Below are 23937 nucleotides of genomic sequence, written 5' to 3' on the forward strand. Positions count from 1 at the left end.
AAAACATACTTCTTTATTCAGATACATTGCACTACTTTCACTATGTACTGCGATTTGGTGTGAATACAAAGAAAAAACAAAGTTGAATGCATTCAGTTGTACAACAGACTAGTTGTTTCCCTTGAGTTTGAGAAAAAGGGAGAGAAGCAGCAGATGGCATGCGTAGAACCAAGCTGGTAGGCTCACCTCACTCCTGTAAACGCACTTTACAACCGAAACAGTTCGGAGCAGTTCATATTACGATGACGTTTTGGTTCGTTTTTTTGGGCTGTTTGGGCACACATTATTCTCGAGGCAAGCTGAAGTTTGTAGCCGAAGTCTACACCCCCTCGTCGGCAAATGGTCAACCGTAGGGATTCTTCAACGATTCGTCCTCACGCGCAGTTTTTCACTTGAGAAATACTGCATCAAACGTCCTAGTCAGATGCAAAATTGCGTGATTAAGATCTCCTCAGCAAAAATGTCAAAATGAATTACAGATTTCTTGAGTTATCACACAGTAGAGAAATTCTGACTAATTTGAGGAAGTTTATACTGGCTACGGCGTCTCAAAATGGACAAAAGTACTATTGCCGCTTTTTTCTTGTTAAGGTTGGCGCCGAACTGAAGCATGCTGACGCCTTTACACACATTCCCACACTAGCACCCTCTCCATCCTTGAATTCCCAGGTCAGCAAAACCATAGCTTAGTTAACACATCTTTATATGCTGACCTTTACGTGAACTGCTTACGGTACGTCTGTGTCGGATTGTCTGTTCCTGTGAAACATGGATGTACATACACTCACACACTTAGTGTACGTTAGGTACGTGGACATGGGTTTAGACACAGGTGGAGGTAGTTAAGACTAAGCTCCTCATGTCTCAGACAGACGTGTCTCGCGCCTCCCTTTGACTCTACTGCTCCAAACACACTTAAGGAACTTGTAGGGGAAAGGAGGAAGCTGAAGCTGCTAAGGTACACAGTCGTAGGTTTTGGTAGACAGAAGGTGCTAAGGTACACAATAGTAGGTTTTGGTAGACAGAAGCTGCTCTTTGGTAAAACGGGTAGATTGGTCATCAAAAAGAAAAGAGGATCAAGGCACTCTTCATATAATCAATTAAAATGAAGAGTGCCTTGGGCTTCGTTTTTTATGACCTTTTTTTAATGACACTTCAGGAACTATAGGGCTCCCGAGTGGCGCAGCAGTCTAAGGCACTGCTTCTCAGTGCTAGTGGCGTCACTACAGAACCTGGTTCGATTCCAGACTGTATCACAAACTGCCGTGATTGGGAGTCCCATAGGGCGGCGCACAATTGACCCAGCGTCGTAGGATTTGGCCGGGGCAGGCTGTCTTTGTAAATAAGAATTTGTTCTTAACTGACTTGCCTAGGTTTGCAATATTCCAGGAACACAGCGTTGTACAAGATATTCAGTTTCTTGGCAATTTCTCGCATGGAATAGCCTTCATTTCTCAGAACAAGAATATACTGACGAGTTTCAGAAGAAAGTCTTTGTTTCTGGCCATTTTGAGCCTGTAATCGAACCCACAAATACGAATGCTCCAGATACTCAACTAGTCTAAAGAAGGCCAGTTATATTGGTTCTTTTAATCAGCACAACAGTTTTCAGCTGTGCTAACAATTGCAAAAGGGTTCTCTAATGATCAATTAGCCTTTTAAAATGATAAACTTGGATTAGCTAACACAATGTGCCATTGGAACACAGGAGTGATGGTTGCTGATAATGGGCCTCTGTACGCCTATGTAGATATTCCATAAAAAAATCTGCCGTTTCCAGCCACAATATTAATTTACAATGTTAGCAATGTCTACACTGTATTTTGGATCAATTTGATGTTATTTTAATGGACAAAAAAGTGCTTTTCTTTCAAAAACAAGGATATTTCTTAGTGACCCCAAACTTTTGAACGGTAGTGTATATAGATACATACATGCATACTGAATGCACCTACAGTAGAAACGATAACACATGTCCAAAGTTATTATTTGTAAGGAAAACAACAAGGAAGGACATGCGAGCGCCAGCCAGAAAATGTTCCAATTCGTGCGAGACTGCGCAAATGTCTGCATAATTGATCTGCGCAAACATTGGTGAAGTACATGGGCAATCCAACTTCTCAAAGAGAGAAGTTTGTCCGGCTCAGTAAAGCCTCAAACATAAATTGTCCGCAACGCTGAAATGGGCAACTTCTATGTGAAATAATGAGGAGGCTGAACACACCTCAATTCAAACTGTTGTTAGAAAATACAAATTTGAGAAAATAATTTGAAATTGACAAGTTGAAACATAGATAATTAGCAGGCAGCGCGTGTTAACTGTCCTGTTGCGTAATAATCACATTTTGGAACAGTGAGTGCGTTTTGACATCCCGTACATAAAACAACTCCCGCTGGGGCGACCCCGTTAGAGATATTTGGAACTCACGTATGAAAAAGTTAAAGGGTTGCCCGTAGGAGATATTTGTGCTGCAGCGAGTTGGGTGTGCTTACAGCTGGGACAGGAGTGGGTCATTAGGCAGCGTGCAGATTGTGCAACACCCAGGTACCGCAGGTTTCCCTGTCGGGTTGGCACTCTGGGCTGTCTGCCGTGGGCCCTACTTCGGGCTTGATTTCATATCCCCATAGTTGTGTTGTAGTGAGTTGACCGACTGAAAGGGAACATACTATAATGACTACATTTTACATTACATTACATTTAAGTCATTTAGCAGACGCTCTTATCCAGAGCGACTTACAAATTGGTGCATTCACCTTATGACATCCAGTGGAACAACCACTTTACAATAGTGCATCTAAATATTTTAAGGGGGGGGAGAAGGATTACTTTATCCTATCCTAGGTATTCCTTAAAGAGGTGGGGTTTCAGGTGTCTCCGGAAGGTGGTGATTGACTCCGCTGTCCTGGCGTCGTGAGGGAGTTTGTTCCACCATTGGGGAGCCAGAGCAGCGAACAGTTTTGACTGGGCTGAGCGGGAACTGTACTTCCTCAGTGGTAGGGAGGCGAGCAGGCCAGAGGTGGATGAACGCAGTGCCCTTATTTGGGTGTAGGGCCTGATCAGAGCCTGGAGGTACTGAGGTGCCATTCCCCTCACAGCTCCGTAGGCAAGCACCATGGTCTTGTAGCGGATGCGAGCTTCAACTGGAAGCCAGTGGAGAGAGCGGAGGAGCGGGGTGACGTGAGAGAACTTGGGAAGGTTGAACACTAGACGGGCTGCGGCGTTCTGGAGGAGTTGTAGGGGTTTAATGGCACAGGCAGGGAGCCCAGCCAACAGCGAGTTGCAGTAATCCAGATGGGAGATGACAAGTGCCTGGATTAGGACCTGCGCCGCTTCCTGTGTGAGGCAGGGTCGTACTCTGCGGATGTTGTAGAGCATGAACCTACAGGAACGGGCCACCGCCTTGATGTTAGTTGAGAACGACAGGGTATTGTCCAGGATCACGCCAAGGTTCTTAGCGCTCTGGGAGGAGGACACAATGGAGTTGTCAACCGTGATGGCGAGATCATGGAACGGGCAGTCCTTCCCCGGGAGGAAGAGCAGCTCCGTCTTGCTGAAGTTCAGCTTGAGGTGGTGATCCGTCATCCACACTGATATGTCTGCCAGACATGCAGAGATGCGATTCGCCACCTGGTCATCAGAAGGGGGAAAGGAGAAGATTAATTGTGTGTCGTCTGCATAGCAATGATAGGAGAGACCATGTGAGGTTATGACAGAGCCAAGTGACTTGGTGTATAGCGAGAATAGGAGAGGGCCTAGAACAGAGCCCTGGGGGACACCAGTGGTGAGAGCGCGTGGTGAGGAGACAGATTCTCGCCACGCCACCTGGTAGGAGCGACCTGTCAGGTAGGACGCAATCCAAGCGTGGGCCGCGCCGGAGATGCCCAACTCGGAGAGGGTGGAGAGGAGGATCTGATGGTTCACAGTATCGAAGGCAGCCTATAGGTCTAGAAGGATGAGAGCAGAGGAGAGAGAGTTAGCTTTAGCGGTGCGGAGCGCCTCCGTGATACAGAGAAGAGCAGTCTCAGTTGAATGACTAGTCTTGAAACCTGACTGATTTGGATCAAGAAGGTCATTCTGAGAGAGATAGCGGGAGAGCTGACCAAGGACGGCATGTTCAATTATCAATTATCCGCAGACATTCAGATACAATATAATTTGATGACATTTTTTGATATAACAAAAGCAATATACTGTATTTTTTTCAGGTATTATCAGGTGCCATTTGGAGATTCCCTGACTGACAGTGTTATGTGTAATGCAGGCTGTGTTAGGATGTTTTCTCTAGGTTTTCTCTAGGTCTTCAGGAGCAGCCCCCTTGCTTACATGCAGTTCTGATTCCTAATTTTGTATGTCTAGGCTGGGGTCTCTGAACTATTTGACCCACGTAAGCGTGTTTTGTGAATGTGACATGTCTGTTTACGTACATGTGCTTAGTATGTAAAGTATGCACATACGTGTCTGTCTGGTAATTACTGAGAGTCCTGACATGTGTCCATTAGTGTGCTGTGCGTTTTCTACGGACTATTTGGCTGGATATTTCACCCTTCGAACAAACATTTTCAAACTTTTTCATACCTTGGGAGTGTTTTTAGCTCGAACTGTGTCCATGTCCCACTGCATTTATTCCGATTATCCATAAAAACACCTGCAGCATTGATTTCCAGAAAGAATGGATTACATTTGCGCCAGCTAGCTAATTCTAGCCCAATTGGTAAAAAAAGACTACTGCTACAAATTTGCAACAGATTCAGTTAGCAAATGACGGGTCGAAAGGTGATCTTCATCTAATTCATACAGTGGGGCTAAAAAGTATTTAGTCAGCCACCAATTGTGCAAGTTCTCCCACTTAAAAAGATGAGAGAGGCCTGTAATTTTCATCACTTCAACTAGGATTTTTTATGAATTTATTTGCAAATTATGGTGGAAAATAAGTATTTGGTCAATAACAAAAGTTTATCTCAAATCTGTGTTATATACCCTTTGTTGGCAATGACCGAGGTCAAACGTTTTCTGTAAGTCTTCACAAGGTTTTCACACACTGTTGCTGGTATTTTGGCCCATTCCTCCATGCAGATCTCCTCTAGAGCAGTGATGTTTTGGGGCTGTTGCTGGGCAACACAGACTTTCAACTCCCTCCAAAGATTTTCTATGGGGTTGAGATCTGGAGACTGGCTAGGCCACTCCAGAACCTTGAAATGCTTATTACGAAGCCACTCCTTCGTTGCCCGGGCGGTGTGTTTGGGATCATTGTCATGCTGAAAGATCCAGCCACGTTTCATCTTCAATACCCTTGCTGATGGAAGGAGGTTTTCACTCAAAATCTCACGATACATGGCCCCATTCATTCTTTCCTTTACACGGATCAGTCGTCCTGGTCCCTTTGCAGAAAACAGCCCCAAAAGCATGATGTTTCCACCCCCATGCTTCACAGTAGGTATGGTGTTCTTTGGATGCAACTCAGTATTCTTTTTCCTCCAAACACGACGAGTTGAGTTTTTACCAAAAAGTTCTATTTTTGTTTCATCTAACCATATGACATTTTTGTTTCATCTTCTTCTGGATCATCCAAATGCTCTCTAGCAAACTTCAGACGGGCCTGGACATGTACTGGCTTAAGCGGGGGGACACGTCTGGCACTGCAGGATTTGAGTCCCTGGCGGCGTAGTGTGTTACTGATGGTAGGCTTTGTTACTTTGGTCCCAGCTCTCTGCAGGTCATTCACTAGGTCCCCCCGTGTGGTTCTTGGATTTTTGCTCACCGTTCTTGTGATCATTTTGACCCCACGGGGTGAGATAATATAATAATAATAATATATGCCATTTAGCAGACGCTTTTATCCAAAGCGACTTACAGTCATGTGTGCATACATTCTACGTATGGGTGGTCCCGGGGATTGAACCCACTTCCCTGGCGTTACAAGCGCCATGCTCTACCAACTGAGCCCCAGATCGAGGGAGATTATCAGTGGTCTTGTATGTCTTCCATTTCCTAATAATTGTCTTCCATTTCCATTTCCTAATAATTGCTCCCACAGTTGATTTCTTCAAACCAAGCTGCTTACCTATTGCAGATTCAGTCTTCCCAGCCTGGTGCAGGTCTACAATTTTGTTTCTGGTGTCCTTTGACAGCTCTTTGGTCTTGGCCATAGTGGAGTTTGGAGTGTGACTGTTTGAGGTTGTGGACAGGTGTCTTTTATACTGATAACAAGTTCAAACAGGTTCCATTAATACAGGTAACGAGTGGAAGACAGAGGAACCTCTTAAAGAAGAAGTTACAGGTCTGTGAGAGCCAGAAATCTTGCTTGTTTGTAGGTGACCAAATACTTATTTTCCACCATAATTTGCAAATAAATTCATTAAACATCCTACATTGTGATTTTCTGAATTTTTTTTTCTCATATTGTCTGTCATAGTTGAAGTGTACCTATGATGAAAATTACAGGCATCTCTCATCTTTTTAAGTGGGAGAACTTGCACAATTGGTGGCTGACTCAATACTTTTTTGCCCCACTGTATATACACTGAGTGCACAAAACTTTAGGAACACCTTCCTAATATTGATTTGCACCACCTTTTCCCCTCAGAATAGGGTTAGGGTTAGGGTTGAAAGCATTCCACAGAGATGCTGGCCCATGTTGACTCCAATGCTTCCCACAGTTGTCAAGTTGGCTGGACCATTCTTGATTCACACTGGAAACTGTTGAGTTAAAAACCCAATAGCATCACAGTTCTTGGCACCTTCAAACCGGTGTGCCTGGCACCTACTATCATACCCCGTTCAAAGGCACTTAAATCTTCTGTCTTGCCCATTCACCCTCTGAATGGCACACATACACAATCCATGTCGCAATTGTCTCGAGGCTTAAAAATTATTCTTTAACCCGTCTCCTCCCCTTCATCTTTCATGGAAAGAGTAGGTGCTGGTGTTCCTAGTGGAGTAGGTGTTCCTAATGTTTTTTGTATATTTAGTTTCATCAGACAATTCTTCCTTTTTATAAATATCTCTGCTTTAATCAAAGATTGTTACATCGTTTTAGAGATTCAAATTTGCTTCCGTTTTGACTATGTTTCCGTGGGTTCTTGTGACATGCTAATCTTCCTGTTATTGTTAGTTGTGTCTTGGGGGTATGATCTTTTGACACTCTAACTTTCTCACTCTCATTATTCATGATTCATTCCAGATTATCCGTAATCATGGTAGTAACCACATTAATGTAGAAGTGTTTAGAAAAACATATTATATTCCTGTTTATAATGAAAGTGACTGCAAAATGACACTACATTGTGTACCATTAATTTCTATTGTGCACAAAATAATCTGAAACGCAACCAAAACAAACTGAAAATGCATCCAACAAGTTTGTAGAGTCACAAGCTTGATATAGTCAATGCATGCTAGGAGTATGGGACCAAATACTAAACTTTTGACTAGTTTATTTGTAAGAATCTTTAGGGGTATCAATCATTTTGACCCCTACATATTTTGAGAGGAAAAAAAACATCTCTTTCTCAGAGCAATTGTATTTGTGTAAAATAATATCAGTTAAGAACAAATGTCAATGACGGCCTAGGAACAGTGGGTTAACTGCCTGTTCAGGGGCAGAACGACAGATTTATACCTGGTCAGCTCCGTGATTTGAATTTGCTAGTCCAACGCTCTAACCACTAGGCTACTCTGCCACATAAGGACAACGAAGTCGAGGTATTGAAGTGGCCAAGCCCTGGCCTCAATCCTATTGAAAAGTTGTTGGCAAAACTGAAAATGCGTGTGCGAGCAAACCTAACTCAGTTACACCAGCTCTGTCAGGAGGAATGGGCCAGAATTCACCCAACTTATTGTGGGAAGCATGTGGAAGGCTACCCAAAACGTTTGACCCAAGTTAAACAATTTAAAGGGAATGCTACCAAATACGAATTGAGTGTATGTAAACTTCTGGCCCACTGTGATGAAAGAAATGAAAGCTGAAATAAATCATTCTCTCTACTATTATTCTGACATTTCACATTCTTAAAATAAAGTGGTGATCTAACTGACCTAAAACAGGGTATTTTTACAAGGATTAAATGTCAGGAATTTTGAAAAACTAAGTTTAAATGTATTTGTCTAAGGTATATGTATACTTCCGACTTGAACTGTATCCGGTGTTGAGTTGTTTAAGTTTACACTGAAAACATTTTACAATCCCAGCAACGATTTAGGGGAAACACTGTGTTGCGAATTTAATGTGGCATTGTGTAGTTCTCTTCATCCCCCTCTCTCTCCCCCTTACAGGGAAATATTTTGGTGTGCTCTTGCTATTGACTCAGCCAGACCAAGCAGTGCCTGCCTGCCCACCCAGGCCTCTATTAGTAATGGAACATTTGTCTTCTGAGAACATGTCAGTGGCCTCCGCAATGCCTCAGTGCTCAAACTAGCAACCATTGCTTCAGCCACACTGACTGACATACCGGGGGATTTGTATACACAGTGCGGAGAACGAGAGGTTAGATGGACACAAGTGAGGCAGGAGAAGAACCCTGGCTCTGTTGTAGCTGGGATTTTCTTTGACCGTTCTGCTCCAGCGTCCTGTTACATCATCAGTTGGCACAGTGTCCCTGGCTGTGTTCCAGATGGCACCTTATTCCCCATAAAGTTCACTACTTTTGGTCAGAGCCCTATGGGCCCCGGTCAAAAGAAGTGCATTATATAGGGAATAGGGTGCCGTTTGGGACGCTGGACCTGTGATGCGGACTGAATGTTCTATAAGCCCAGGGGTCAACTGTCTGTAGGAATCTCACATTGATATTTTCAGGCCATTTAAAATGTTGTTGTTTACCCTCACTGGCCTGGGACATCTGGGTTATCATGCCTGTTGTCATGTCTTTCTTAAGCCTACATGTATCCTTATGCTCTTCTGGTTGTGTTCGATGCATAAAGACACATTTCGGTTGAACGCATTCAGTTGCGCAGCTGACTAGGTAACCCCCTTTCAGTGTTCCCCAACACGTCACAAAAGTAATGGATTACTTTTATGAGTAACATAGTAATATAACGATTTACCGTATTCAAATATTGTAATAGCGTCTGTTACTTTCAGAAGTTAACCGCCCCGTTCTTTTCCCTCTGTTTTTTCCCCCTCTACTTAGCGTAAAATTGTTTTGATCGCCCTTCACATTCATCACTGTCAAGAGAATTTTAGAGCAGATAGTGTTAACAAATCGTAGCCTACTGTACCTGTGTCTTGTTTCAATCTATTTTGCATTGTGGCGCGCACTGTTGAGTTTTGGCCGCATGAGCGAAAAATCCGACCACTCAGATTTTGTCTTACAGTAACGTTATGGTATGCTATTATATTCAGTTCTATAGTGTAAAGATGTATCATTGTGATCCCGCAGACATAGATTTAGCTTTGATCTAACTTTATTAAAGATCCAATGCAGCAATTCTTTTTCTCAATATCAAAAAAAAAAATATTGGGGGAACAATTAAGTTCCCCCAATAAATTAAGTGTGATTGTATTCAATTAAAATGGTCAAAAAGAAACAAAAATATGTTTTTTTAGCGAGGATCAATTACTCAAGCAAGGATTTAGGGGGGGACTTGTCTGGGGGTAGTCTGAGTGGGGAGGGGTAAACCTAAAAACTAGCTGTTATTGGCAGAGAGGTTTGGAACTCTCTTTTCTTATTGATTTATTAACCCATTTACCGCAGTACGATGTTACTAGGCAGGCCAAAACTCCATCCCACCCAAACAGGAAGACTAAAAGAGCAACATCATCATTTTCACAATTTCCCAGTAAATATTATTTTTATTATGCCAACCTCTTAGTGTGGATATATAAAACACAGGCAAATCACATTTTTGACTGCACTTGGCCTTTAAACGAGCACCATTCTCCATTCATGTTCTGAAACGCTGAATGGAGAAATGCTGGTATATCCTTAGACTATATGGATATATTCCACATAAATGTGTAATTTATACTCATTATGATAAATAATATTTCCAATTTCCATATAAACAACCAAAATGTCCAATAAATGCAATTCAAAACGTCAAGAAAAGTGTATCACAACAAAATGGATCTTGATAAATCTAATGCATCAAAGGAATATGTTTCAGGCAACTTTTAAAAAAGAATCATATTAGAATAAGGCTGTGATGTAACAAAATGTGTAAAAAGTTTAGGGGTCTGAATACTTTCCGAATACACTATGTTTTAATTAGCTAGTTTGATTTCAAAGTTGAGAGATTGGCTGCACTTCTGTGTTTAGCAGAGTAACATTCTGTCCTATCCAACAGAAACCAAATGTCAGAACTGCCTACATGCCATTTTCTCTTAGGCTACCCATACCAGCCCCCCTCTGCTCTGCATGGCCACATAAGTGAAACAATGGCCAGACAGATACCTTCCTCTCCATGGAGAATGTTTGAATATGCTATTGTCAAGTTCATAGAATTTAGGCTACATTGATCCATGACAGGCAGACAATGTGACTATTCACTAATTCCACCTTTGTGTCTGTGTTTCAGGAGTCAACAGACAACAATTTAGCCATCCTGAATTTTGTCCAGAAAAAATGCAGTGTACACATTAATTTATGTAGCTTATTGTGAAGGTAGGCCTATGTCACTGTAAATAACATTGTAATTCACACACGCCCTGAAAAAATTGCAAATTAGGTCACCGTCCATGATTGTCGAACTCTGGTTTAAAATCCAATGTGTGTGAAGTAGAGTCGGGACTACAACAAGGCTGGACAATCATGGGAGGCTTGACCAGGGTGCTGATGTACACAGTGGGTAGGAACCTGACAGCACTCTCTTGACTGTATACAGAGAGAATCCCTGCCTGATTCTCAGTTCTCTTGGCTAAACTGAGAACAGTTTATGGAGCCGGTCTATGGACTTAATGACAATTCAGGACTGAGGACTGTCGGTCTGTGTGATTCAGACCAAGGACAGAGGCTGAGCAAGCAGCAATATTGTAATATTGACAGAAAGTGAAGCTGCCGTTGAAATTGTTAAAACATATATATCATATGATCGGTCCATGTTTTGTTCTGTTTATCATGCAATGCCTGTTCTGATAATGTTTACATAACCAACTACAATTACAAGCTGAGCAAACAATGGAATGGAAAATAAATTATTACAATGTACAGGAAGACCACATGTTCATTATAGCCTACTCCTCCACTCAGGGTACTAGCATACATGGACTGCTAAGGATTCCCAGTGTTACAATATGTTTGAGGGGGGCCACATTGACATTTCAATTGTTTATGTGGGTCCTGATGAGCACCACTGAAATGTGATGTGCTCTAACAAGCCACCAATTCCTTCTCTCTCTCTGCTATAACCTATCTATATTACATTATACACATTATTTTACAGGAACACTGGTGTTATTGTTCGTAGAATACAAGCTAACTAGTAATATTGTACTCCTACACACCAACAGTGTAATATCCGGATGAAGTTTGATAATACTAAGTAAATAATTAGGAACATACAGTAAGTAGAATTAAATTATATGTATACATTGTAAGATGTTATGAACAAATTCGTAATTACAGTGGTGACCTACCGGGGAACAGTGGGTTTAACTGCCTTGTTCAGGGGCAGGACGACAGATTTTTATCTTGTCAGCTTGGGAATTCGATCCAGCAACCGTTCGGTTACTGGCCCAACGGTCTAACCACTAGGCTACCTGCCACCCCGATTTGACCAAGTGAGTTCCTTATTCTATTCGCCTCATCAAAACAATATTCAAGAAGTTGGGTTTTGTATTAATAGCTAACTCTATTGCTATTAAAGTATTGGTCCATATTCTAGCTGATACAGTGTTGGACACTGCAGCTAGGTCGTTTAGTTAGCTAGCCAGGTAGCTACAGTGCCTTGAATTAAATTTAGATTTTGTCTCGCTGGCCTATAAACAGTAACCCATAATGTCAAAGTGGAATTATGTTTTTAGACATTTTTACAAATTAATCGAAAATGAAAAGCTGAAATGTGAACAAGCATTTTTGGCAAGCCTAAATGCGTGTTATGGCAAGCTTGGCAAGCCTAAATGCGTGTTATGGCAAGCTTGGCAAGCCTAAATGCGTGTTATGGCAAGCTTGGCAAGCCTAAATACGTGTTATGGCAAGCTTGGCAAGCCTAAATGGGTGTTATGGCAAGCTTGGCAAGCCTAAATGCGTGTTCTGGCAAGCCTAAATGTGTGTTATGGCAAGCTGGCAAGCCTAAATGCGTGTTATGTCAAGCAGGCAAGCCTAAATGCGTGTTATGGCAAGCTGGCAAACCTAAATGCGTGTTATGGCAAGCCTAAATGCGTGTTATGGCAAGCTGGCAAGCCTAAATGTGTGTTCTGGCAAGCCTAAATGTGTGTTCTGGCAAGCATAAATGTGTGTTCTGGCAAACTGGCAAGCCTAAATGTGTGTTATGGCAAGCTGGCAAGCCTAAATGCGTGTTATGGCAAGCTGGCAAGCCTAAATGCGTGTTATGGCAAGCTGGCAAGCCTAAATGCGTGTTATGGCAAGCTGGCAAGCCTAAATGCGTGTTATGGCAAGCTGGCAAGCCTAAATGCGTGTTATGGCAAGCTGGCAAGCCTAAATGCGTGTTATGGCAAGCCTAAATGCGTGTTATGGCAAGCTGGCAAGGCTAAATGCGTGTTATGGCAAGCTGGCAAGGCTAAATGCGTGTTATGGCAAGCTGGCAAGCCTAAATGCGTGTTATGGCAAGCTGGCAAGCCTAAATGCGTGTTATGGCAAGCCTAAATGTGTGTTATGGCAAGCTGGCAAGCCTAAATGTATGTTATGGCAAGCTTGGCAAACCTAAATGTGTATTATGGCAAGCTGGCAAGCCTAAATGTGTTGTTATGGCAAGCTGGCAAGTCTAAATGTGTGTTATGGCAAGCTGGCAAGCCTAAATGTGTGTTATGGCAAGCTGGCAAGCCTAAATGTGTGTTATGGCAAGCTGGCAAGCCTAAATGTGTGTTATGGCAAGCTGGCAAGCCTAAATGTGTGTTATGGCAAGCTTGGCAAGCCTAAATGTGTGTTATGGCAAGCTGGCAAGCCTAAATGCATTCAGGAGTAAAGATGCGCTTAACACGTCACATAATAAGTTCCATAGACTCACCTTGTTTTTGAATGACTACTACCTCATCTCATTATTTGTATTTTCCCCCCCAATTTCGTGGTATCCAATTGTTAGTCGTTGCTGTCTTGTCTCGTCGTTACAACTCCCGCACGGAGAGGAGAAGGTCGAGAGCCATGCGTCCTCCCTCCGAAACACAACCCAACCAAGCCGCACTGCTTCTTAACACATCGCGCAGCCAACCCGGAAGCCAGCCACACCGATGAGACAAGGATATCCCTGCCGGCCTAACCCGAACGACGCTAGGCCAATTGTGCGCCGCCCCATGGGCCTCCCGGTCGCAGCCCAGAGTCTCTGGGTTCGAGCCCATACTATCTGTATTTATTTTATTTAACTAGGCAAGTCAGTTAAGAACAAATTCTTATTGGGATGTAAAAAAAATGGGATGTAAAAAAAAATGTATATAGGACAAAACACACATCACGACAAGAGACAACACTACTTAAAGAGAGACCTAAGATTGCAACATAGCAAGGCAGCAACACAGCATGGTAGCAACACAACATGACAACAAGAGGGTAGCAACAAAACATGGTACAAACATTATTGGGCACAGTCAACAGCACAAAGGTCAAGGTAGAGATGACAATACATTACACAAAGCAGCCACAACTGTCAATAAAGAGTGTCCATTGTTGAGTCTTTGAATGAAGAGATTGAGATAAAACTGTCCAGTTTGAGTGTTTGTTGCAGCTCGTTCCAGTCGCTAGCTTTAGCGAACCGAAGAGCGACCCAGGGATCTATGTGCTTTGGGGACCTTTAACAGAATGTGACTGGCAGAACAGGTGTTGTATGTGGAGGATGAGGGCTGCAGTAGATAGATAGGGGAGCGTGAGGCCTAAGAGGGTTTTTATAAATAAGCATCAGCCAGTGGGTCGTGGAGCAGGTATACAGAGATGACCAGTTTACAGAGGAGTATAGAATGCAGTGATGTGTCATATAAGGAGCATTGGTGGCAAATCTGATGGCCGAATGGTAAGGAACATGTAGCCGCTCGAGAGCACCCTTACCTGCCGATCTATAAATGTTGTCTCCCAAATCTAGTATGGGTGGGATGGTCATCTGAATCAGGGTTAGTTTGCCGCTGGGGTGAAAGAGGAGTGATTACGATAGAGGAAACCAAGTCTAGATTTAACTTTAGCCTGCAGCTTTGATATGTGCTGAGAGAAGGACAGTGTACCATTTAGCCATACTCCCAAGTACTTGTATGAGGTGACTACCTCAGGCTCTAAACCCTCAGAGTTAGTAATCACACCTGTGGGGAGAGGGGCATTCTTCTTACCATACCACATGACCTTTGTTTTGGAGGTGTTCAGAACAATTTTAATGGTAGAGAAAGCTTGTTGGACACTAAGAAAGCTTTATTGTAGAGCATTTAACACAAAATCCGGGGAGGGGCCTGCTGAGTATAAGACTGTATCTGCATATAAATGGCTGAGAGAGCTTCCTACTGCCTGAGAGATGCAGTGCTTTAGACCGTTGCGCCACTCGGGAGCTTGAAGAACTTTTAAATCCAGGTGTTCAAAGCCCTTAGAGACGTACCCAGAACAACTCACAGCTGTAATAACTGCCAAAGTTGACCCTAACATGTATTAACTCATGGATGTGAATACTTATGTAAATGAGATTTCTTTATTTAATTTAATACATTTTCAAACATTTCTAAAAATATGTTTTCACTTTGTCATTATGAGGTATTGTGTGTAAATGAGGAAAAAGGGTCATACATTTTTAATTCGGGCTGTAACACAACAGAATGTGGAATATGTCAAGGTGTACGAATTCTTTCTGAAGACACTGTAGCTAGCACTAGCTACATTTTGAGTACACTAGCTAATAACTACCTAACATTTACTCTTCAGATAATTAGGTTATCAAAAAAAAACACCTGAATGGTAGCTAACTAGATAGTGACATAATGACTAATATGTAAGATATTAAAGCTAGAACTATAATTTTTCCTAGGTGTACTGGTGCTCATAAATGACAATTCCAGGTTGCATAACAAAATATTTAGCTTCATATGTAAGTAAAATGGTGGGACTGTAGAGCCTTGTATTGGTCCAGGGAGTAGGTTAGCTAGCCTCTAGCGTCACTGGTAATACTCCAGTATTGGCGCTAAACTGTATTCATCCTTGATCATTAAATTCGGTTGCAGAAGAGGAGAATGGATGGTCCTTCGCCATGTCGTAGCTACCGTTAGCTGTACTGTGCTTCGTAGCGATTAGCGAAATTACTCTGACCCTGGATTTTTTGTTTATTTACAAAAATTGTGGCGTATGGGCTGTGGAGACATGCACTCCCGATTTAAATCAATATTTATAAGGAGCCATACCTCTGTTCGGAAGGTGGAACTATACAATAATTTCTGCATTAAGACAGGAATTAGGTCGTAATAGTGACAAACGTCCTCTGGGGGGGTCCTTTAAAGCCATTAAATACCAACTATCAAGTCACAACAAGGCCGACTTCAAATGCAGGCATCAAAATTCAAATAACCGGTGCATTAATATAAGGATCGGACTCTCAGAAACAGCAGTGGTTCAAACTGTAGAACCCAGTCCCTACATTTGAATTTAAAAATGGATTTTATCAAATAAAACTATGCTACATTTTATCTCTGGAACCCTCAGGATGACAAATCAGAGCAAGATTGCTGAATGTAGTAAGTACATGATTTACCTTCAGAGGTGAATGTATCAAACCAGATGCTGTGATAAGTGTTTTGTTGTGCACTCTTCTCAAACAATAGCATAGTCTGTAATTCACCGTAATAGCTACTGAGAATTGGACCGTGCATTTAGATTAATAAGAATGTAAGCTTTCTGCAAATATAAGACATGCATATGTCCTGGAAAATTTGCTGTTACTTACAAAGTCATTCTAGTCACATTAGCGCACGTTAGTGACAACCGTCCCAGGAATAGGGACACCGATCCCGTAGAGGTTTTAACTGACCGCGGCGCGAATTCAAACTGTCAGATAAAACCTAAATAAATATAATAATGCATTGAAATAGACTGCATATAATCAAAGGGATTACTTCTCATCAAGGATGCATGTAAGTCAAACAGAATTGACCAAAAAATTGCGAAAATGACGAAGTATTAAAGGAACCTTCACACCTTCACTCATCTGATAGCCTTTAGTGAAGCTCTGTGCTGATTGGACAGCATAAAAAAGTAATATTAGGAGTAATATCTAATATTACACTCAACCAGTCATGATGCTCACAACTAGTCATGCTCACTGGAGTCCTGCACGAGTTCTGGTCAATGTCCACCCTTCTCCCAGTTTTGTACTCCTATGACTTCTGTCCTGGTACTAATCTATGCGTATATGTATGTTTCTCTCCTCCTGTCCCCAGGCGTTTGGTCAGGCCTACTCCACCCATAGGAAGGTGGCTGCAGATGGGGAGAGCAGGGAGGAGTCACTGATGCTGGAGTCAGCCAGTAAGGAGGCTCAATATCAGCAGATGGTCCTGGAGCTGCAGAATGAGCTGCGGTTGGCCAGAACCGCCCTCACTAGCACCCAATCAGAGAACGAGCGCCTGGCTGCCGTCGCCCTGGAAATGAGAGAGGTGAGCTGGAAGGTGGAGGACCTGCCCAAAACACAAACATGGTCAATGTGGAGAGGTCAAACCTCAATGTGGAAATACTCTTGTATCTCACCAATCTGACGAAGAGGACCATATCTTTTTAGTAGGCACTCTCACTCAATGGCCTAGTCTGGTAACTGGATCTTGGTCCTCCCTAATTACAGTGGACAAGCTGCCAAGATCTCATCTCAACACTATTCCACTGGCATATAGCCACATGAGCTGGGTGTTGGGTGTTCCTCAATATGCATACTACCAAGCTGCACACTCATGCTCCAAGTACATTCTCTGGAGTATATTATTGCGTGGATGAGAGTGGAGAACGAATAAAACGTTTGAGAAGCACCACTTTTTTATCTCACGCTGCACCTCCCCATTCACTGAACCTTCTTCCAGCCAGGACAGTGATAAAACAAGATGTACACAAAGCAAACTTTTTACTTCAGAATTATCAGCTAGATATACAGTACCAGTCAAAAGTTGACACACCTAACCATTCCAGGGTTTTTCTTTCTTTTACTATTTTATACATTGTAGAATAATAGTGAAGACATCAAAACGATGAAATAACACATATGGAATGATGTAGTATCCAAAAAAGTGTTAAACAAATCAAAATATGTTTTATATTTGAGATTCTTCAAAGTAGCCACCCTTTGCCTTGATGGCAGCTTTGCACACTCTTGGTATTTTCTCAAACAGCTTCTTGACGTAGTCACCTGGAAATCATTTCAATTAACAGGTGTGACTTGTTAAGTTAATTTGTGGAATGTATTTCCTTCTTAATCAGGCCTTCATGGTTGAACTGCTGCAAAGAAACCACTACCTAAAGACACCAATAATAATAAGAGACTTGCTTGTGCCAAGAAACACGAGTAATGGGCATTAGACCGGTGGGAATCTGTCCAGATTTCAGATTTTTGTTTGCAAAAGCTGTGGCTTTGAGACGCGAGTAGGTGAACGGATTATCTCCCCATGTGTAGTTCCCACCGTGACACATGGAGGAGGTGGTGTGGGGGTGCTTTGCTGGTGACACTGTTGGTGATTTATTTAGAATTCAAGGCACACTTAACCAGCACACTTAATCTAGCTAGCTAGCTAGTTTAACAGGCAAAAACTACCTACAACTAATCTTATGCAAGGTAGATGACTAGCTGTCAATTCTTCATGGGTAGCTAGCTACCAATTCTTGATGGATAGCTAGCCAGCTAGCCCTATTGACTTACCATGATACCATGAGCTTGCGATCTACTAACACAGTATGTATTTGTTAACTAATATACAAAGTATTTTTGTCACAGAACGTATGAGATGTTATTGGTGAACATTTTATTCCATAGTCAGAGTTCATTTTATCTCCCTTCAGTTAAAATACCGTCCAGCATTGATTTCAATACATTTTGTCATTTTTTTCATGGTTGCGTCATATTTCAGTGCATACTTTCCGTTGAACCTCGCATTGATGCATGCTTCAAAATATGTACAAACAGAGTATGCATCCAAAAAGTGCCCTCTGTGCTCTGTTTCGCACACTTTAATACTTTGGAATATGCGTATTGAGAAACACCCGCTGCGTTGACATTACAGTACAACCACGGAATGCATTTTTATCAAATCCCCATGTCCTTGTGTTGTACTCTCTGGCAATACTTTTTCCTCTTTCGCTTCCTCTCTCACCCATTTCTTTCCTCATTGTCTGTAGAGCTCTGAGCAGGTGGAGTTGCAGCGCACCCAACTGCGTGATGACATCCGAGAGTATAAAGTGCGGGAGGCACGTCTGCTGCAGGACTACAGTGAGCTGGAGGATGAGAACATCTCCCTGCAGAAACAGGTGTCCCTGCTACGACAGAGCCAGGTGAGAGGATGAGGAAGGGACTAAGGGGAGGGAGGGGGAGCATTCATTTAACATATTAGTCATTTAGCAGACGCGACTTACAGGAGTGATTTTAGGGTTAAGTGCCTTGCTCAAGGGAACATCTACAGTTTTTTCAACTAATCGGCTCGAGGATTCGATCAAGCGACCTTTTGGTTACTGGACCAATGCTCTTAACCACTAGACTACCTGCCGCCTCCCCTGCCCTAGGGTAGTGGGCGCTGTTGTGTATGGAGATTAGGGGAGGATGAGGGCTTATTGTGGGTAATGGGTAGCGGTTAAGGTTGTAGAGTTAGAGAGACTGGCCAATACACTTCAGATGTTTGGGTGAAAAAGTGACACTGCTCGAAAGTCGAAAGCCAGGGACAATGAATGAGGCTATTGATACAAGGGCCAACTGGAGAGGATGAGACAAAAATATGCTTTTGTGGTGAGTGTAAGGGTGATTCTCCCTATTTAGTTAGTGATTCCTCTGATGTGCTGTGGCTTCTCTGTGATCTCTAGGTGGAGTTTGAGGGTCTGAAGCATGAGATCCGTCGCCTGGAGGAAGACTCCCAGTGCCTCCACAGCCAGCAGGAGGAGGCCATGCGCCTGAGGGAGATCGCCGAGCGCCAGCTGACCGAGGCTCTGGAGACCATTAAGACTGAGCGCGAGCAGAAGGCCGCCCTGCGTAAAGAACTGTCCCACTACATGACCATTGGGGACAACCTGTTACCATACCACCACAGTTCTCTCAACTTCTCCCTGGACGGACTCAAGTTCAGCGAGGATCCCACTGCTGCCACCAACGTGCCGAACAACGATGACTCGTTCCGTGGCTACGAGAACAGCCTGGCCGAGATGGCCGCCGGCGCCAACGAAGATGACAAAGCCAAACTTCGGCCCGCCCCCAGCCTAGTGGATGACCTGCTGAGTGAACTCAACATCTCAGAAATCCAGAAACTCAAGCAGCAGCTCATGCAGGTAAGGTGACCACATAGTAGCTTTAGCAGGCAGGACTGTAAAAATGCTTAGCCTGTTTGCTTTATTCACAGTCCACTGTCAAGGTGTCAGCGTCCCTGGTAAAGCAATAAAGTCATAATTAGCATTATTGAGCTGGGTTTGTAAGTGTTGCCTGGAAAATAGTTAGGCATACATGCAGCTGTGAACAGTTCTGACTTATGGCTGGAAAGTTCATTAAGCATTGGGGAACACAGTGTTCATCCATTTAGGGACATTGATTACCTATACTGGCCTTAGTGGCCTAGTCAAAGGCTAATCAATTGAGCCCTATGTGGAACTTCATGGGCTACATGGACTGACAAGGCTACTTCTCTTATACATGCACTGTTGACTTGCTGAATAAATACTGTGTGAAATTATTGAGTGAGTATCTCACACTACAGTGTCTCACACCTCCATATGGCATTTTGGATTACACTTCATTTTAGAGCCAGATATTTACCTGGTATTTACATAGAAATTAGAAGAAGGAAAAAAAGACAAATGTAAATATAGAATTGTTACTTAATTTCTCAATCAAAAGTAATAAAAACCAAGCTGAAATAGGACTGTAACATAGTGTTGCAGAGATTTCTCAGTGCTGTTATGTGACTGTGTCCCGTGTCTGTGTTCTCCAGGTGGAGCGAGAGAAGGCGGCGCTCCTCTCCTCTCTGCAGGAGTCCCAGAAGCAGCTGGAGGTGGCCTACGGGACTCTGTCAGAGCAGCAGGAGACGGTGGGACGCCTCACTGAGAACCTCAGTGCCATGAGGAAACTCCAGGCCAGCAAGGAGCGCCACTCGGCCCTGGACAGTGAGAAAGAGCGAGACAGCCGCGATGACGGTGATGGGGACTACTACGAGTTGGACATCAACGGGCCTGAGATCCTACAGTGTAAGTATACCATCGCCGTATCAGAAGCCGGGGAGCTCAGACAGGAGCTGAAGACTCTTAAAGCCGAGTACCAGTCTTGCCGGAGCCAGTACGAAGAAGAGCGAGTCCGCCTGGAGAGCGACGTGGCTGGGCTGAGCGAAAAGCTGGCCTCCCTGGAGAAGAGCAGCCGGGAGGAGCACGAGGAGGTGGCAAGGCTGGTGAAAGAGCTGCGGCGAGTGAGTGAAGCGGTTGGCGAGTCGCAGGGAAGCCTGAACGTGGCGCAGGATGAACTGGTGACGTTCAGCGAGGAGCTGGCCAACCTTTATAACCACGTGTGCATGTGCAACAACGAGACACCCAGCCGGGTCATGCTCGACTACTATAAGGAAGGAAAGGCCAGTATAGGGGGCAGGGGCAACCGAGAGGGGAAGACACAACATCTATCCCATGTTCTGCTCTCCAATGGGCTGGTTCCTGAAACTGAACCCATTAAATCTGAAGCCAGTGATCCAGCCACCCCAGCCCCAATCCCAGAGTCCCGTTCAGAGCCCATGAACATCTATAACCTAGTTGCCATCATCAGGGACCAGATCCGTCACCTGCAGCAGGCGGTGGACCGCACCACAGAGCTGAGCCGCCAGAGGATGGCCTCCATGGAGCTGGGTACTGTGACCGATAAGGACAAGGAGGCCTGCATGGGGGAAATCCTCAAACTCAAGTCTCTGCTCAGCACCAAGAGAGAGCAGATTGCCACCCTGAGGACTGTGCTCAAGGCCAACAAACAGGTGTGTGTGATAGTGTGAATTTTCTGCCAAAACATGAGCAGTTGGTACTGTTTAAAAGTAGAGTTGATACGGTATGAAATGAACAGTAGTTGAGACTATTTACTTTCTGTGTAGAAGTTCAGAGTTAATATTAGCATAAGGTTTTACTAATCCTGTGACTGTGACCTCTGCCCTCACTTCGAATAAAATGGACAATAAACTATTCTACTCTACTCTGCAGACGGCTGAGGTGGCGCTGGCCAACCTGAAGAGTAAATACGACAACGAGAAGACCATGGTGACCGAGACCATGTTGAAGCTCCGCAATGAGCTCAAGGGCCTGAAAGAGGACGCTGCCACCTTCACCTCATTACGGGCCATGTTTGCCACAAGGTAAGGCTTAGTAGATGCACGCTAAGAGCTTATTTGGTACACTTAAGTTATCAGAAGTCTGCTTTTAAATGTAATGTGAAAATGTAGTTTCCCGTCTAAATACACATACCCAAAAGTAATTTATCCCTAGTACAAATATGATACAAAAATGAAAATATGAAAAATCATGTGATTTTCTTTTTTTTCTTCTATTCAACAAATGTGGGGGAAATGGGGCTTGAAATTATTGAAATACTTTCCATGTAGTAACAATCAAATTATAAACGACTTGCAATAATATTTCACCTTGCTCATAACTGTAAAAGATGATATACTTAGTAATATTATTTACATTTACATTTATGTCATTTAGCAGACGCTCTTATCCAGAGCGACTTACAAATTGGTGCATTCACCTTATGACATCCAGTGGAACAACCACTTTACAATAGTGCATCTAAATATTTTAAGGGGGGAGGGGGTGAGAAGGATTACTTTATCCTATCCTAGGTATTCCTTAAAGAGGTGGGGTTTCAGGTGTCTCCGGAAGGTGGTGATTGACTCCGCTGTCCTGGCGTCATGAGGGAGTTTGTTCCACCATTGGGGAGCCAGAGCAGCGAACAGTTTTGACTGAGCTGAGCGGGAACTGTACTTCCTCAGTGGTAGGGAGGCGAGCAGGCCAGAGGTGGATGAACGCAGTGCCCTTATTTGGGTGTAGGGCCTGATCAGAGCCTGGAGGTACTGAGGTGCCGTTCCCCTCACAGCTCCGTAGGCAAGCACCATGGTCTTGTAGCGGATGCGAGCTTCAACTGGAAGCCAGTGGAGAGAGCGGAGGAGCGGGGTGACGTGAGAGAACTTGGGAAGGTTGAACACTAGACGGGCTGCGGCGTTCTGGATGAGTTGTAGGGGTTTAATGGCACAGGCAGGGAGCCCAGCCAACAGCGAGTTGCAGTAATCCAGACGGGAGATGACAAGTGCCTGGATTAGGACCTGCGCCGCTTCCTGTGTGAGGCAGGGTCGTACTCTGCGGATGTTGTAGAGCATGAACCTACAGGAACGGGCCACCGCCTTGATGTTAGTTGAGAACGACAGTTTGTTGTCCAGGATCACGCCAAGGTTCTTAGCGCTCTGGGAGGAGGACACAATGGAGTTGTCAACCGTGATGGCGAGATCATGGAACGGGCAGTCCTTCCCCGGGAGGAAGAGCAGCTCCGTCTTGCCGAAATTCAGCTTGAGGTGGTGATCCGTCATCCACACTGATATGTCTGCCAGACATGCAGAGATGCGATTCGCCACCTGGTCATCAGAAGGGGGAAAGGAGAAGATTAATTGTGTGTCGTCTGCATAGCAATGATAGGAGAGACCATGTGAGGTTATGACAGAGCCAAGTGACTTGGTGTATAGCGAGAATAGGAGAGGGCCTAGAACAGAGCCCTGGGGGACACCAGTGGTGAGAGCGCGTGGTGAGGAGACAGATTCTCGCCACGCCACCTGGTAGGAGCGACCTGTCAGGTAGGACGCAATCCAAGCGTGGGCCGCGCCGGAGATGCCCAACTCGGAGAGGGTGGAGAGGAGGATCTGATGGTTCACAGTATCGAAGGCAGCCGATAGGTCTAGAAGGATGAGAGCAGAGGAGAGAGAGTTAGCTTTAGCGGTGCGGAGCGCCTCCGTGATACAGAGAAGAGCAGTCTCAGTTGAATGACTAGTCTTGAAACCTGACTGATTTGGATCAAGAAGGTCATTCTGAGAGAGATAGCGGGAGAGCTGACCAAGGACGGCACGTTCAAGAGTTTTGGAGAGAAAAGAAAGAAGGGATACTGGTCTGTAGTTGTTGACATCGGAGGGATCGAGTGTAGGTTTTTTCAGAAGGGGTGCAACTCTCGCTCTCTTGAAGACGGAAGGGACGTAGCCAGCGGTCAGGGATAAGTTGATGAGCGAGGTGAGGTAAGGGAGAAGGTCTCCGGAAATGGTCTGGAGAAGAGAGGAGGGGATAGGGTCGAGCGGGCAGGTTGTTGGGCGGCCGGCCGTCACAAGACGCGAGATTTCATCTGGAGAGAGAGGGGAGAAAGAGGTCAGAGCACAGGGTAGGGTAGTGTGAGCAGAACCAGCGGTGTTGTTTGACTTAGCAAACGAGGATCGGATGTCGTCGATCTTCTTTTCAAAATGGTTGACGAAGTCATCTGCAGAGAGGGAGGAGGGGGGGAGGGGGAGGAGGATTCAGGAGGGAGGAGAATGTGGCAAAGAGCTTCCTAGGGTTAGAGGCAGATGCTTGGAATTTAGAGTGGTAGAAAGTGGCTTTAGCAGCAGAGACAGAGGAGGAAAATGTAGAGAGGAGGGAGTG

General features: G+C 44.1%; 1 protein-coding gene across 3 annotated transcripts in view; it reads left to right on the forward strand.

The window, feature by feature from the left end:
* bicd2 (bicaudal D homolog 2 (Drosophila)) overlaps positions 1–23937 on the forward strand; it is a 46705-nt gene that overhangs the window by 13771 nt on the left and 8997 nt on the right. For all 3 annotated transcript variants that reach the window (XM_046311337.1, XM_046311338.1, XM_046311339.1), the window contains 5 exons: positions 16506–16718; positions 18439–18591; positions 19114–19572; positions 20229–21245; positions 21466–21617. In XM_046311337.1, coding sequence (XP_046167293.1) covers positions 16506–16718; positions 18439–18591; positions 19114–19572; positions 20229–21245; positions 21466–21617 — 1994 coding nt within the window. The remainder of the gene's footprint in view (positions 1–16505; positions 16719–18438; positions 18592–19113; positions 19573–20228; positions 21246–21465; positions 21618–23937) is intronic.

The sequence above is a fragment of the Oncorhynchus gorbuscha genome, linkage group LG18 (assembly GCF_021184085.1).
Source record: "Oncorhynchus gorbuscha isolate QuinsamMale2020 ecotype Even-year linkage group LG18, OgorEven_v1.0, whole genome shotgun sequence".
Classification (NCBI taxonomy): Eukaryota; Metazoa; Chordata; class Actinopteri; order Salmoniformes; family Salmonidae; genus Oncorhynchus; species Oncorhynchus gorbuscha.